We start from the raw sequence: 16,565 nt of genomic DNA, 5'->3' as shown, positions 1-16,565 counted from the left end.
TTACGAATGTAATGGATTCTGTGTCCAGTTGGAGGAAGAGAGCCAGTTTAAGAAGCAAGTAGTGATTCACACACAGAGCACATAGAAGATCAAATACAAAACAATGCATTTAACGTGCTGCTTTAATTACGATGTGATTTGAGAAACTGGTTAATTAAACGATTTTAAGATGAAGTTTATGATGTTCTACTAAATGACAAAATAAACTACGTGATTAAAGTGGAAAATTCGAGATTAAAGTTGACATTTCGTGCTTTTTCCCCACTGTGTGCCTTTTTTCTCTGTACCCTAATAAACTTTCATATGACACTCAGACAGTGTGCTACAACTCGCTTTTCACGCACTTTGATATGTGACTTCTTTTTATTTCCGGCACTGTGCGATTTTGTGAATGTGAGCTTTCAAGTTTCTCCAACACGCTATGTCACTCGATCAACTTCATTTTGTTGATTATACCACGGTTTATTTGAACAAATAGTATGTTTTTCCTTTGCTTCCATTTGGTATTCGCTGAAATTCTTATATTTTCCCCGTGTTTTTCCCATTGTCTTTTCACAGAAGGCTGCGCTTAAGGGCGATTTATATTGATTTGCATATTCAAAGAGGCGTAATTCTGGGAGGAGTTGGGGCGTTACATAATGCGCGTGCACGAGCGTTAGTTTTCACGCTGATCGGGATTTATGTAGCGGAAGAACGTGGAAGTTGGAGTACGCACAGATTCCTGCATCTGGATTTTTCTGTGCGTAAACACATTTCGGCTTTTGTGCTTACGCAATGTTATAGTGCGAGTTCTACGCACGGCGTTATACATGAGGCCCCTGGACTTGAGGGTGATTGGTGCTGCGGCGCTGGGGTGTGTGTGCTTCACTTGTGTAAATATGGTAAATAAACGTGTGTTGGGTGATAAAACAACGATGTCTACCTGTCTGTGTCCGGGCTGTTCCCCACAAGAGGTAGGTAGATAGATAGATAGATAGATAGATAGATAGATAGATAGATAGATAGATAGATAGATAGATAGATAGATATGAAAGGCATGATAGATAGATAGATAGATAGATAGATAGATAGATAGATAGATAGATAGATAGATAGATAGATAGATAGATATGAAAGGTACTATATGATAGATAGATAGATAGATAGATAGATAGATAGATAGATAGATAGATAGATAGATAGATAGATATGAAAGGTACTATATGATAGATAGATAGATAGATAGATAGATAGATAGATAGATAGATAGATAGATAGATAGATAGATATGAAAGGCATGATAGATAGATAGATAGATAAATCCTGGCGCCCCCTGGTGGTGGCCACAGACCCTAACAGGGTTGAGCTTCTAACCTCCGTGGCCCCGATTCAAACCTAGGCAGGCAAATACTATATTTTTTTTTTAAAGAGAATGTAATTTTGACCTTGAAATGACCCGTAGAGAAGGCCAAAGTCTAGTTTTGATTTCTGTGGAAGCCCCGATCATGAAACGTCTCTGATTTTGAGGGTTGATTGATATTTTTGGATTGGTTGTTTCTAGGGAATGGCAAAGGCAGACTGAATTGGATGCAACACCTTCTGCTTACTCTCAGCGCATCCCACCTCTGGGCAGCCCTGGCAGTAGCACAGTAATTTGAACTGTATGGCTGGCACATCTGTTTTAGAACAGCAGTGCAGGTGTCATCGGCGGACGAAATTCGTCATTCAATGGGTTTCATTGCTTAGCGCTGCTTCACAGGGGTCTCCAGTCCCCCAAACCCCTTGATCATTGATCGTGTATCATTTTCTTGTGGCACTTGATGCTTCGTGGGATACCCGCTGAATGTAATGTTGGCCCTTTTTTCTTTTTCAAGACCTCTGCGATTCGCTCTGGCAGGCTGGTAATCAACTTCTGGGCCAAATCCTGACTGATGGCAGCCCATTCTTCTTGATTCTAGAATCAATGCTTGGAGTTTGTCAGAATTGGTGGGGTTTGTTTGAGGATTGACCACAAGTTCTCAATGCCATTATGAAGGTCTGAGGAGTTTTCTGGCCATGGACACCAAATTTTTATATTTTGTTCCCCGAACCACTCAGTTCTTTTATGGCCCGGTGCTCCATCATGCTGGCAAAGGCATTGTGTGTCACCAGACTGTTCTTGGATGGTTGGGAGAAGTTGATCTTGCAGGATGTTTTGGTCCCATTCTTTATTCATGGCTGTGTTCTTAGGCCAAATTCTGAGTGAGCCCACTGCCTTGGCTGAGAAGCAACCCCACGTGACATGAACGGTCTCAGGATGCTTTACTGTTGGCCTGACACAGGACTGATTATAGCGCCACTCACCTTTTCTTCTCCGGACAATCAGAAAGGGAATTCATCAGTCCAATCCCAGCATATTAGTCTGTCCCTGATGTTTTTCTTGGATTCTTTGCTGCCCTTCTTGACACCCACCAGGCCATCCTCTAAAAGTCACACCTGCCAGTTGCCATTCCTGAGCACGCTCTGCCTTGGTGGTGCCCGCAGCTGAATCACTTTTAGGAGACAGTCCTGGTGCTTGCTGGACTTTCTTGGGCACCCTGAAGCCTTCTTCACCTCTCTATTGTAACTCAGTCATTGTAACAGAGTGACCACCAGCCTTGTCCTCGTCACACACTTTTACAAGAGTATCACTGAAGTGGCGTCAGCAGGTCCTTTGGTGGCAGGGCTGACATGCAGTGGTTGTTTGGGATGAAGTTCATTTTCGTGGCAAAGACGGACTTTGTAATTAATTTCAATTTATCTGATCACTCGTCAGAACATTCTGGAATAGACGCCAATGACCATCCTGAAAACTGAGGCAGCAAACGTGGTGAAAATTCATATTGGTGTCATTCTCAGAACTTGTAAATGGACCCAGTGCCAGCGAGTGTGCCCTATGCTTCAGTTGTGGCATTCTGTTCAAGCCAGGATTCAGCCTTATCTTTGTTGAAGCTTCACAGGCTCTTTCTTTTAACAAAGTACTTAATTGAAATTGATATATGAAGAATAAGAAAATAATATAACATAATAAGTGTAGTGTTGAATGGGTTGCTAATTATGAATTTGTTAGCTGACTTGAGGCTACTCAAGACACTGGCATCCAGTTTCTTGTTGCTTCAGAAAGTCCCGTCTTCCATCCATCCATTATCCTACCCGCTATATCCTAACTACAGGGTCATGGGGGTCTGCTGGAGCCAATCCCAGCCAGCACAGGGCACAAGGCAGGAGACAAAGCCCGGACAGGGCGCCAGCCCATCGCAGCGGTCCCGTCTTACACAACTAATTAAAACAAATCCCAAACTTTCATCTTCTCCGATGATAACACGGCCTAAACTTTATTTCCTGATAGAGGCTGCACAGTATTTCTCTATTAAACCAAATGCACGATGGCAGGCTTTGTGATTCAAGGTGGCTTGCTTTTTAATATTAGCAATGGGATGAGAAAGCTAAAAATTGATTTCCTGTACAGGACTGAGGTGGGAATATGTAAAAAAAAAAAAAAAAATTGTGTTTGCTCCTGAGAACGCTGGAAATATTTGTTTCCGTGTGGCTTTGTATTTTGAACCATGGAGAATGCAAGCTTGTCATTAATTGCAGGATTTCCTAGGAAGGAAAATGGCCCCGGAATCAGGGTTCTTTTTCCCACCGTGCCATTTTGCCTAAAGGCTTTCTCGGGTCAGGTCAAGTCAGGTGGGCTGGACGGTTCACCTTTAGTTGGTAAACAGGAAGTTTTTTGTTGTGTTTTTTTTATCCCATTCAAATTGTTTCCAACAAAGGTATTTACTTTTTCTTTTTTGCCGTCTCCAGCAAAAGAACTAAAAACTGAAAACAAGGAGCTTTTCCTGCCTCGGAGGCTGAGGTGCCAAAGGCGGGATATTACAAGTCTAACATTTAGAAGTCTGACTCACTGAAATCATCGAGATGGAAATGATGTCAAGTCGGAAAGTCAGTACATATTGGCCATCGCTACAAATCTTCATAAAACTGTTTGGACAAATGTACTTTGATTATTGAAGAAATAAATATGTGTTTGTTTTCGAGACTCTGTACTTAAGTAGTATAAGGAAGAGTTCCCAGTCATCGCTCTCCCAAAACATGACGCACCTAAAAACTCACCGTTACCAAATGAAATAATGTAACATTTTGTTCCGATTCTTCATGTTGTTGGATCAGCAAAACAATCAATCATTATTCTTAATTTATTCTTCAACGAAAATTCCATTAGCCATAATAAAAAAGATGGTCTAAAAGAACCTGAAGTAAGACCGTGCGTCAAGATATTTCAAGTGCTGCCAGCTACAGAGGTCTTGGGATTGGCGTGCAGCTCGAGGGTCCACCTTAATAAAAGGACAAGCGCATGCATTACAAAACACAGCGCCCTCCATAAGGTCTTGGGACAAAGACACATTTTGTTTCCCTCTGTGCTCCACAGTTTCAAATTACAAAATTAAACCACTCAGATGTGATCATCAAGTGCACATTGCGGACTTTCATTTAAGGGGATTTGCAGACATTTAGGTCACGGCACTTTTTCTACATGCCCCCAGATGGGCACTATAATGTTTGGGACAATTGGCGTCACGGGTGTTTGTGATTCCTCAGGTGGGTTTCATTACTTCATTAGATGCCTCAGTTTGCTTCTACACTTTGGAGTCTGTAGTTTCCATTGTTCAACATGAGGACAAGAGCTGTGCCAATGGAAGTCAAAGAAGCCATTATGAGTGCGGAAAACAAGAATAAAACTATTAGAGCCCTCTGTAAAACCTTAGGTTGGCCCACATGAACTATCTGCAATATCAAGAAAAAGAAAGAAATCATTGGTGAGCTCAGTAATCACAAAGGGACTGCTAGGCCAAGGAAGACCTCCACTACTGATGATAGAAGAATCCTCAATAAAGTCAAGAAAAACCCCAAAATGACCCGTCTGACAGATCAGAAACAAACTTCAGGGGGCCGAGGTGGACGTGTCAGAGACTGCAGAGCATCTGTCTCTGTTATATGCCATTTGGTATGGGATTCGTACAAGCAACGTTAATGTTTATAATGTGCCGTCTGTAGGAATAAACAGTTGAATGCATATATCTCTGTTATATATCATTTGGTATGGGATTCATACAAACAGTGTTAATGTTTGTGAAGCACCATCTGTTGGAAAGAAAAGTGCAGTGCATCTGTCTCTGTTATATGCCATTTGGTATGGGATTCGTACCAGCAACGTTATAATGATGCACCATCTGTTGGAATAAAAAATTCAATGCATATGTCTCAGGTATATGCCGTTTGGTATGGAATTCACTGTACAAGCAGTGTTAATGTTTGTGATGTGCTGTCTGTAGGAATAAATAGTTCAATGCATATATCTTTGTTATATACCATTTGGAATGATTCATACAAGCAGTGTTAATGTTTGTAAAGCGCCATCTGTTGGAATGAAAAGTGCAGTGCATCTGACTCTGTTATATGCCGTTTGGTATGGGATTCACTGTACAAGCAGTGTTAATGTTTGTGATGTGCTGTCTGTAGGAATAAATAGTTCAATGCATATATCTCTGTTATATATCATTTGGAATGATTCATACAAGCAGTGTTAATGTTTGTAAAGCACCATCTGTTGGAATGAAAACTGCAGTGCATCTGACTCTGTTATATGCCATTTGGTATGGGATTCGTACAAGCAATGTTATAATGATGCACCATCTGTTGGAATAACAAATTCAATCACAAAGGGACTGCTAGGCCAAGGAAGACCTCCACTACTGATGATAGAAGAATCCTCACTAAAGTCAAGAAAAAACCCAAAATGACCCGTCTGACAGATCAGAAACAAACTTCAGGGGGCCGAGGTGGACGTGTCAGAGACTGCAGAGCATCTGTCTCTGTTATATGCCATTTGGTATGGGATTCGTATAAGCAACGTTAATGTTTATAATGTGCCGTCTGTAGGAATAAACAGTTGAATGCATATATCTCTGTTATATATCATTTGGTATGGGATTCATACAAATAGTGTTAATGTTTGTAAAGTACCATTTGTTGGAATGAAAAGTGCAGTGCATCTGACTCTGTTATATGCCATTTGGTATGGGATTCGTACAAGCAACATTATAATGATGCACCATCTGTTGGAATAACAAATTCAATGCATATGTCTCAGGTATATGCCATTCGGTATGGGATTCACTGTACAAGCAGTGTTAATGTTTGTGATGTGCTGTCTGTAGGAATAAATAGTTCAATGCATATATCTCTGTTATATACCATTTGGAATGATTCATACAAGCAGTGTTAATGTTTGTAAAGCACCATCTGTTGGAATGAAAAGTGCAGTGCATCTGACTCTGTTATATGCCATTTGGTAATTCGTACAAGCAACGTTATTATGATGCACCATCTGTTGGAATGACAAATTCAATGCATTTGTCTCTTTTATATACCGTTTGGTATGGGATTCACTGTACAGGCAGTGTTAATGTTTGTGATGTGTCGTCTGTAGGAATAAACAGTTCGATGCATATACCTCTGTTATATATCATTTGGTATGGGATTCATGTGCAAATGAAAGTCAAAGAAGTCATTATGAGGCTGAAAAACAAGAATAAAACCATTTGAGACACTGGCAAAACCTTAGGCTAACCTACATCAACTGTCTGGGATATCATGAAGAAGAAAGAACGCACTGGTAAACTCAGTAATCACAAAGGGACTGGTAGATCAAGGAAGACCTCCACTACTGATGACAGAGGAATCCTCACTATGGTCAAGAAAAAGCCCGAAACGCCTGTGCGGCAGATCAGAAACAGCCTTCGGGGGCAGTTGTGGATGTGTCAGAGACGACTATCAGCAGAAGACTTCATGAACAGAAACACAGAGGAGGATACACTGCAAGATGCAGACCACTAGTTAGCCACACACTAGACAAAGATGAACCTCATCAGAGTGATGGCAGGAGCAAAGTGTGGAGATGGAAAGGAACTGCCTGAGAGCCAAAGCAGACCACCTCATCTGTTAAACACGGTGCTGGGGGTGTTATGACTTGGCATGTAAGGCTGCCACAGGTCCTGGCACACATCTCTTCATTGATGATGGAACTGCTGACAGCTGTCACCTCCCTGAAACAAGCAGGAGCTGAAGATGGCTGCATTAGAGGCTTGGCAGAGCAGAGAAGACCCTCAGCACCTGGTGATGTCTGTGAATCGTAGACTTCACTAAGCCATGGCATGTAAGGGATATGCGACAAAGAACTAAATGTGACAGCTTTAATAGACATCATGGTGCCCTGAAATGGAGGGACACGAAAAAGGGTTGTCATTTCTACATGGTGTGACCGAAATGTCTGCAAATCCTCTTCAATGAAACTCAGCAGTGTGCACCTTAACCTTAACCACATCTGGATTGTTTGATTTTTAATTAGAAACTGAGGAGCAGAAAGGGGATATCAAGGAAAAAAAATGTCTTTGTCCCAAACAATATGGAGGACACTGTATATTTAAATACCTGCTTTATTGTTTTCTCTGGCTCCATGATAACCCTCAACAATTACAGACAGCAGATCTTTAGCGTGACTACCACAGTTGAAATGCAGTTATTTCTGTAGTTTCATTAATCCAGTGTCAGATCCCATTCATACCTCAAGCAAACTGCTCCAGGGATCGCTTGCTACTGCACCGAGACCCCCATTTTTAAAGGTGCTCCAAACCCGACCTGATCACTATAAGCGATCAACTGTTGACCATTAATGTGTTTCCATGTTCTTAATACAGTAGGCAATGCGGTGTGGTGGTTAAGGCTTTTGGGTTCAAATCCCGTTACTGACACCTTCAGCAAGTCACATGACCTGCCTCTGCTCCAATTGGAAAACCAAAAGAAATGTCACCAATGGTGACATAAATGCTGTAAGTCGCCTTCGATAAAGGTGTCAGCCAAATAATTAAATGTGAATTTAATTTTCTGAACTATAGAGAATGATCTTTGGTGAGCTAACCGATTAAACAATTACATTAACAAAGATGACTGACAAATAGGAAGGGCACTGTTTGGTGAAAAATCCTGCAACTACTGCGGCCCTCTAGGAGAATGACTGGATATTCTTATACAACACTGAGAATTACAAACCTGACGTTCAGATTTTTATCACAGGCATAAAACTGCGTCATATGAAACAGTGTGGAGTGTCTGTTTTGCCACTAGAGGTCAGGCTTTACCAATGATAAGAGGACTAACAACAAACTTCTTCTTCTTTCGGCTGTGGATCATCTTCTTCCATATCTTTTTGTCCTCTTTATCATGTTCTGTTACCCCCATCGCCTGCATGTCCTCTCTCACCACATCCATAAACCTTCTCTTAGGCCTTCCTCTGTTCCTCTTGGCTGGCAGCTCTATCCTTAGCACCCTTTTCCTAATACACCCAGCATCTCTCCTGATGTCTCTCATGTCCAAACCAACACAATTATCGCCTCTCTGATTTAGTCTCCCAGCTGTCCAACCTGAGCTGATCCTCTAATGTCCTCATTCTTAATCCTGTCCATCCTCGTCACACCCAATGCAAATCTTGAACTCTGCCACCTCCAGCTCTGTCCCCTGCTTTCTGGTCAGTGCCACCATCTCTAACCCATATAACATAGCTGGTCTCACTACCATCCTGTACCCCTTCCCTTTCACTCTTCCTGATACCCGTCTGTCACAAGTCACTCCTGTCACTCTTCTCCAATCACCCCACCCCGCCCCGCCTGCACTCTCTTCTTCACCTCTCTTCCACAATCCCATAAATTACATATAAAGACATCTTGAGCGATGCCATGTGCTCCTCACAAGGCAGACTTTACAATAAAATATGGACTCAATGTGAAACATAAAATAATGTTCACCTTTGCACAAGTATGTTTAGAGTTTACACTCTGCATACATTAAAGCTGTCGTACACAACCCAGATGCTTTTGGCTTGATTTACAGTCCTTTGAAAAATTGCCCACACATCAAAAGAACAACTAAATGCATAGCACATGGCTATTCTGACTTCTAGTATTATTACATAAGAATTCTTTACTGTGTATTATTATTATTAATTATTTTATTATAAACACAGTATGTACAGCATATTAACATTATAAAATGTAAATAGCTGTAAATGAGGATTTCTAGAGGCAAGGAAAATCCTGACACACATTCACAAGGTGGTTAAAACAAAACTGCCACTAAATGCACATTTAATGTTTGTTATGAGCTGTGCAAGGAAAGGCTGATTGAGAAATGGGGAAGATCAAAAGAAGAAATGTTAACTAAAGACAAGGTCGAAACCAGACAGCTATCCTATTGTTTGTCTCTTCCAAAATGGTAAGCAAAGCATTGTTATAAAGTGACAAAAGCAACGAGTCGGGAACCAAGAATTGGAAAACATGTCAACTCCACACAGACAGACAGACACAGACAGACAGGTACACACAGACACAGACACAGACAGACGCAGACAGACAGACAGACAGACAGACAGACAGACACATGCAGACAGACACACGCAGACAGGTACACACAGACACAGACAGACAGACAGACACAGACAGACACAGACAGACACAGACAGACACACACATGCAGACAGACACACGCAGACAGGTACACACAGACACAGACAGACAGACAGACACATGCAGACAGACACAGACAGACAGGTACACACAGACACAGACACAGACACACAGACAGACACACGCAGACAGGTACACACAGACACAGACAGACAGACAGACACAGACAGACACAGACAGACACAGACAGACACACACATGCAGACAGACACAGACAGACAGACAGGTACACAGACACACAGACAGACACACGCAGACAGACACAGACAGACAGACAGGTACAGACAGACACAGACACACAGACAGACACCCGCAGACAGACACAGACATACAGACAGACACACAGACACAGACACACAGACAGACACACGCAGACAGACACAGACACAGACAGACACACAGACACAGACAGACAGACACACACACTCACAGACAAACACACACAAACACGCACACACACACACAGATACGAACACAAATACTCACACACACATGCACTGATAGATTGATTTTTGAGGTTATCTGTAGCCTTGGGTGACATATCTGAGGTGCCACTTGTATATGTAATGCACCAATGAGCCCCCACGTCCAGTCACTAATCAGGGAGAGGATGTAAAGGTGGTGCACTCCTGCAAGTATTTGGAGGTCCACATAAATAACAGATTGGACTGGTCTTGCAACACAGTGGAATTTTATAAGAAGGGGCAGAGTAGGCTCGTTTTCTTAGTTTAATGCGTTCCTTTAATGTGGAAAGTGACATCCTTTTAATTCTTTTTAATTAATTCTTTTGCATTTATATAGCGCTTTTCTCACTACTAAAAGCGCTCAGCAATTGCAGGTTAAGGGTTAGGGTTAGGCTTAGGGTTAGGGTTTGGCATTTACAGGATTCGAACCGGCAACCTTTCGATTGCCATTGCAGATCCCAAGCCTCAGAGCCACCACTTTGCAGACCACATCCTTTGCATTTTCTACAACTCTTGCGATGGCCAGTGTGATTTTCTATGGGCTGTTAACGTCACTTCAGCTTTAATTAGTAACTACTGTACATAACTGCACTGTCCGCCAAAGGGTTAGTCAGTTCTGAAAACAGGAGTGGGGCACAGCAGCAAGTCAAAGCAAAGCGAGGGTCAAAAAGTGAGAACTTCACATCCAAATCGTGAAGCCAGAAATCAGTCAGTCAGTCATTATCCAACCCGCTATATCCTAACACAGGGTCACGGGGGTCTGCTGGAGCCAATCCCAGCCAACACAGGGCGCAAGGAAGGAACAAACCCCAGGCAGGGCACCAGCCCACTGCAGGGCAAACACACACACACACACACACACACACACTAGGGATAATTTAGAATCGCCACTCCACCTAACCTGCATGTCTTTGGACTGTGGGAGGAAATCCACGCAGACACGCGGAGAACATGCAAACTCCACTCCTGGGAAGCGAACCCAGGTCTCCTTATTGTGAGGCAGCAGCGCTACCACTGTGCCACCATACCGCCCTAGTCAGAAATCATTTAAAACAAAATTGTATACACAAATAAAGCATACAATTTATTAAATTTAATTCAATATTCTTTTCAATATTGCACTTAAATGTAACATGATGGAAACATTCTAATTATATTTTTTTATTGTGTTCATCAATGCAAACAAAAGTCCAGTCACTATTCAGGGAGAGGATGTAGAAGTGGTACACTCCTGCAAGTACTTGGGGGTCTATATCAATGATCGATTGGACTGGTCTCATAAAACAAAGCGGAACTTAATAAGAAACAGCAGAGCAGGCTCGTTTTCTTACTCGACTGCGTTCATTTAATGTGGAAAGTGACATCCTTCACATCTTCTACAACTTTATGATGGCCAGTGTGGCGTGCTGGTTTGGTTACTTCACTTCAAACTAACAAGCTAATTAGAACAGTAGACTCAGTTTATAGGAGGCATTTTGGACTCCATGGAGGTCGTAGAGAAGCAGAGAATGAAAACAAAACCGAGTGCCATTATGAACAATGCTGCATATCCTCTCTGTGAGATACTAACACTAAGGACTTTCAGCCAACGCATTCATTCAGCAGAAGTTGAGGAAGAAACGCCACTGCAAGGGATTCTTTACACCAACAGTAATTTTGCCATTCTGGTATGTGTTTAGACTGGTTCGGGGGCGATTGGGCGACAGCCAACTCGGCGAAAAGACAAGTCAGCGAAAGACAATTCGGCGAGGAAACAACTTGGTGAAATACAACTCTGCGACATCCTTTACCAGTTAGGTAATAGTTAGGTTCAAAGAGATTTTTTAATTATATTTAAATGACAACGTGATTTAAAATGTTGAAAATATATTTATATAATTTACAAACGAACTTTATTCTGCAGACAGAACAAACTCTATCTTACATTATCTTCTGCAACCAAAATTGCGAATCCGTTACATAAATTGTATTGATTGTAATCGTATGATAACGATATTTAGAATGCAAAAGGTGACCTGCGAGTACGGCTTAAGGAATATCTTCACTCTCAACATATTGGGACTCTCATAAAGGAGGTGATTCTGTGGATTTTCCGGCACCCTAAGTTGTCATTTAAATATCATAAAGAAATTTCTTTGAACCTAACTATTACCTAACTGGTAACGGATGTCGTCGAGTTGTCCTTTCGCCGAGTTGTCTGTCGCCGTCTTTTCTTGTCTTTTCGCTGAGTTGCGCCTGAATGGTTTAGACTATCGTGTGTGTATTTATTTATTCAAGTGTATATATCAGGGGTGTCCAGCTCCAATCCTGGAGGGCCGCAGTGGCTGCTGGTTTTCATTCTAACTCCTTTTCTTAATTAATGACCCGTTTTTGCTGCTAATTAATTACTTTTCCCTTCATTTGAATTAACTTGCTGTTGAAGATTCAGACCTTATCAACTGCTTTATTTTTATTCCTTAATTACAAGCCAAACAATAACGAGACACAAAACGAGCCAACACATGACCGGCTAATCTGTGTCCATCGTACGATTCGTGAAAATGAAGAAAGGCGAAGGTCTCCGTAATGTTGATCTGCTCAAGTCTACAAGACATTTTGTTGCTGTGGCAGAATGAGAGCATCAACAAGCCATGGAATTACAGGGTGAGTCAAAATTATGTTAACATTTCAATGGCGGAAACAATTTATTCACAAAACATAATTATATGTGCAAGATGATTTACACGAAAGTCTCAACCTGTTTGCCATCATGTTCAACACACAAAGACCATAGAGCAACAGCACCATTTAAAGTCTGGACACACATTTTTCGGACAATAGTTGATACCACAGTCCGTATCCTGTCCTTCACGAACTTTCCTGCTATACACACGCGCTCCTTCACCATACCCCAAAACCAGAAATCAGACAGCGTCAGAGCAGGGGAGAGTGGAGGCCATGACAATGGTCCACCACAACCTATCTATCTACTGAGATAAAAATAATCCATTAATGTTAACATAACTTGGACTAACCCTGTATATAATGAGTTAAATTAACAATAAGAATCACCTTCTAATTATGAAAACGGTTGGAGTTTGAGGCCATCAACTTAGCAATTCATCTGTTGGCTCGATTTTATTTGGCTGCCATTTAAGGGTGAAGGAAGCAATGCAGAGGATTGTTGTATAACAAAGGCAATTAACAGAAGAAACTGGTTGCTGATTAAATAAATGGTGGAAAGGAAATCCTGCGGCCACTGTGGCCCTCCAGGATCGGAGTTGGACACTCCTGGTATATATAAATAGTTATTTACCAGGTATGGCACAAAAATAACCAGACAAGGCTTGGAACTTTCCTGGAAAACCGCCTGGAGGTCGGCCGGACGTGAATCATAGAACTATATCCCCTCCTACACGCCCTCTCAAACCGCCGATCGGCTGGGCATATCCTGTGAATACCCCAGTCAGTATTTGCACAACAATCGCTATACGAGTCACCGTGCTAATGTCGGGTGAAAAAAATCGAACAGCGAATCAACATCAAATTTCTCGCAAATTTTCCGTAAAGCAGTTTTTGACTGACAAAAACATTCCTGTCCTCGATCATCCTCCCTGTTTGTCTGATTTAGCTCCCTGTAAATTTTTACTTGTTACCCAACAATCAAAAGCGACCTGAAGAGAACACATTTTTCTTCAATGGATGAAGTGAAGACAGAAACGGCAAACCTGTTGAAGAGCCTCAAGCAAGAAGACATCCAGCACTGTTTCAATTAATGGAAGATAACGTATGGAGCGGTGTAGAGATCGGGAGGAGGAGTAGAGAGAAGGTGACAATGTTTAGAATGCTGTAAGTCATCAAGTAGTACTCGGGTGTTGTACCGTGTTAGCCATTATGACTGTAGAGAAAAGCCAAGCAAAATGACCCCTTTTATTGGCTAACTAAAAAGATTACAATATGCAAGCTTTCAAGGCAACTCAGGCCCCTTCTTCAGGCTAGATCAAGAAATATATTTTTTTTTACCAATCCGGTTATTTTGTTGTCTCACCTCGTTTTTATTCATTTAAACAGCTTCTACAAAAAGCCAAGTTTTGCACTGGGAACAAACAAAATTTTATTCCATTGCATCGATAATGGCAATTACGTCATTTCGGGAGACACATCAGAATGACAGTGACTCAAAATGGTGGTGCCCATCAAATATAAATAAATAAATCAATCAATCAGACATGAGCATCAGTAGGCTTTGCATCCCAGGAACCAAGTTACCCAATCTATTCTATAACATTTCATTAATTATTTACCGCTCTGATGCTTATCTTTCGATAACAATTAACGAGAAGAATTCATAATTTATTGCAGAATTACGTTATTTGAGGTTTCCTCTCAAGTGCCTCTTTCTCTCACACAATTAGGCTCAAAAACTAATCAACGCATCATCATCTCATAACAGGCTTAAGTGTCGAGTTTGGTATTTTTCCGTCCAGCCGTTTTAGCTCTTGACCGATCTCAAGAAACTGTGATATGCAGACAGACACACGGCCATCATTGAGATATCGATGTTTTTAGTATCAGGGGAACTCTAAAATATCGAGATCTGTCGAAAACCGGAGATCAAACTTTTTGATGAATCTAAAGCTCTGAAAACTTACATGAGTTTTTGATTTTTAATATGTTTTCAAACCTGTACCAAAAACGTGTTTTAATATTGTTATTAGGACAATCTGGATGAGAACAGGCCATTCAGCCCAACAAAGCTTACCATCTGTGTCTACTTAATTCTTCCAAAATAATATCAATTCAAATTTTAAAGGTCCCTAAAGTCCCACTGTCTACTACAATACTTGGTCACTTATTCCATATGTCTACTGTGAACGAAAAAAAAAACAAACTTCTTAATGTTCGTGTGAAATTTACCCTTAAGTCCTTCCTTCCTTTTTGGGAGTGTGTGGGATGCCCAAGCATCAATAAAAGGTTCCAAAGAAGTGAAATATTTGCCTACCTTTCCGCTTGGAAGAAATTTGTCCAAGTCATTTAAATTGATGCCTTCATCGTCTTCAAACTTTCCTTTCAACATTCTACATAAGAAAATTTGAACAGGATTAAAACTCAGTAATAAAAAAAAAGAATCCTATAACTTCTTGTATAATTAAAAATATTCGCTAGAGGACACAATTTAAATTCCTAATAATCATTTAATGGTCTAAATGGTATAGTGCCTTTCATATCTATATCTATCTATTATATAATGCTTTTCATATCTATCTATCTATCTATCTATCTATCTATCTATCTATCTATCTATCTATCTATCTATCTATCTATCTATCTAATAAGGGAAACAGGTCACTTTTACTTACTATTTAAACTTTAGAAATAAAATTACTTAACTATTTGTAAAGAAATTATGTCTTTACCCTTCTCTGTCGAAATGAGGCAGAGGTTTTGGCGTGGCCCGAAAGTGTTTTTGACGGATCTGTGTAAAATCTAACTTCTCCGGCTGAAGATCCCAAGCTGCTCCCCTAAAGAATACAAAAGAACATAAAAAATTAATAAGAGATACTTTACCAACATATTATTTTTGAAAATATAGCATTTTTATATGATAATGCATCCCTGCCTGTTTATGTTTGAGATGTTATAATTCCTGGGTGGTGTTTTTTATGTAATATACTCTAAAATGTCTGGGGTCATGCACTGGAAACAATACATTACTTTTTGGGCTGTATGGGCAAGATACTTGTAAAAAAAAAGACACTGCAAAATTCTTTCCTGTCGTATATATATTGATATTTCACTGTGGCATGTTTTTCCCATAAAAAACATTGTTCTTTGTTACTTACAATGGTAGTCTACAACACAAATCAAAGTATTATGATCTTATATGCACTTGCTGTACTATAGCACTGCACCTTCTGCCCATTTCTTTGTTGTTTATAAAAATTAGATAATCTGACCAATAAAAAACATTGTGGTCTCTCTCTCTCTCTCTATAGATAAATATTCCGGTTCATTTTGCGACTTCTCTCATCGCGCTAAGAATTATAGTTTGCTTGCAGGAGCGATATAATCACACTAATCCAAGACAGAGGCTGTGGGCCGAGGAGAGGGGGAAGCGTGAAGTCACGATTGGGAAGTCAGTTCACCTCTGCATTTTGGAGTGTACCTTGTCTCCACTTAGCTAGTGGTACCTTTATGTTTATTACTTTTTAAAGTTTGTCCTGTTTCACTAATATGTGGGCAGAACCGCGGGGGGACAGCTAGTCTTTCTGTCTGTCTATGTATTATATAGGGCCTTTTCTATCTATCTGTATATCTATCTATCCATCTGTCCATCCATCAAAAGAAAGTTCTTTTGTTAAGTTCTTTTCAAAGGCACCATATAAAGCAAATCAGTTCATTGCAGCAGGTGGCAAAGAGACACAGCTTTTGATTTGAATTTGCGTGGGTTTCCTACCTTTGAAGTACGGGTGTCCATCTGACCATTGGGTGACTTCTTCCCTGTGACTGTCGCTACCTTCAAAAACTTTCTCCACAACTGGCT

At 40.8% G+C, this 16,565-nt stretch overlaps 1 protein-coding gene across 3 annotated transcripts in view; it reads right to left on the bottom strand.

Moving 5' to 3' along the window:
- ctif (CBP80/20-dependent translation initiation factor) overlaps window positions 1–16,565 on the bottom strand; it is a 423,275-nt gene that overhangs the window by 296,133 nt on the left and 110,577 nt on the right. For all 3 annotated transcript variants that reach the window (XM_039759672.1, XM_039759673.1, XM_039759674.1), the window contains 2 exons: window positions 15,439–15,543; window positions 15,024–15,099 (listed from right to left, as the gene is read on the bottom strand). In XM_039759672.1, the coding sequence (XP_039615606.1) occupies window positions 15,024–15,099; window positions 15,439–15,543 (181 nt within the window). The remainder of the gene's footprint in view (window positions 1–15,023; window positions 15,100–15,438; window positions 15,544–16,565) is intronic.

The sequence above is a fragment of the Polypterus senegalus genome, chromosome 7, assembly GCF_016835505.1.
Source record: "Polypterus senegalus isolate Bchr_013 chromosome 7, ASM1683550v1, whole genome shotgun sequence".
NCBI lineage: Eukaryota > Metazoa > Chordata > Cladistia > Polypteriformes > Polypteridae > Polypterus > Polypterus senegalus.
The sequence above is the reverse complement of the archived record's forward strand: the minus strand, read 5'-3'. Positions and strand labels throughout refer to the sequence as shown.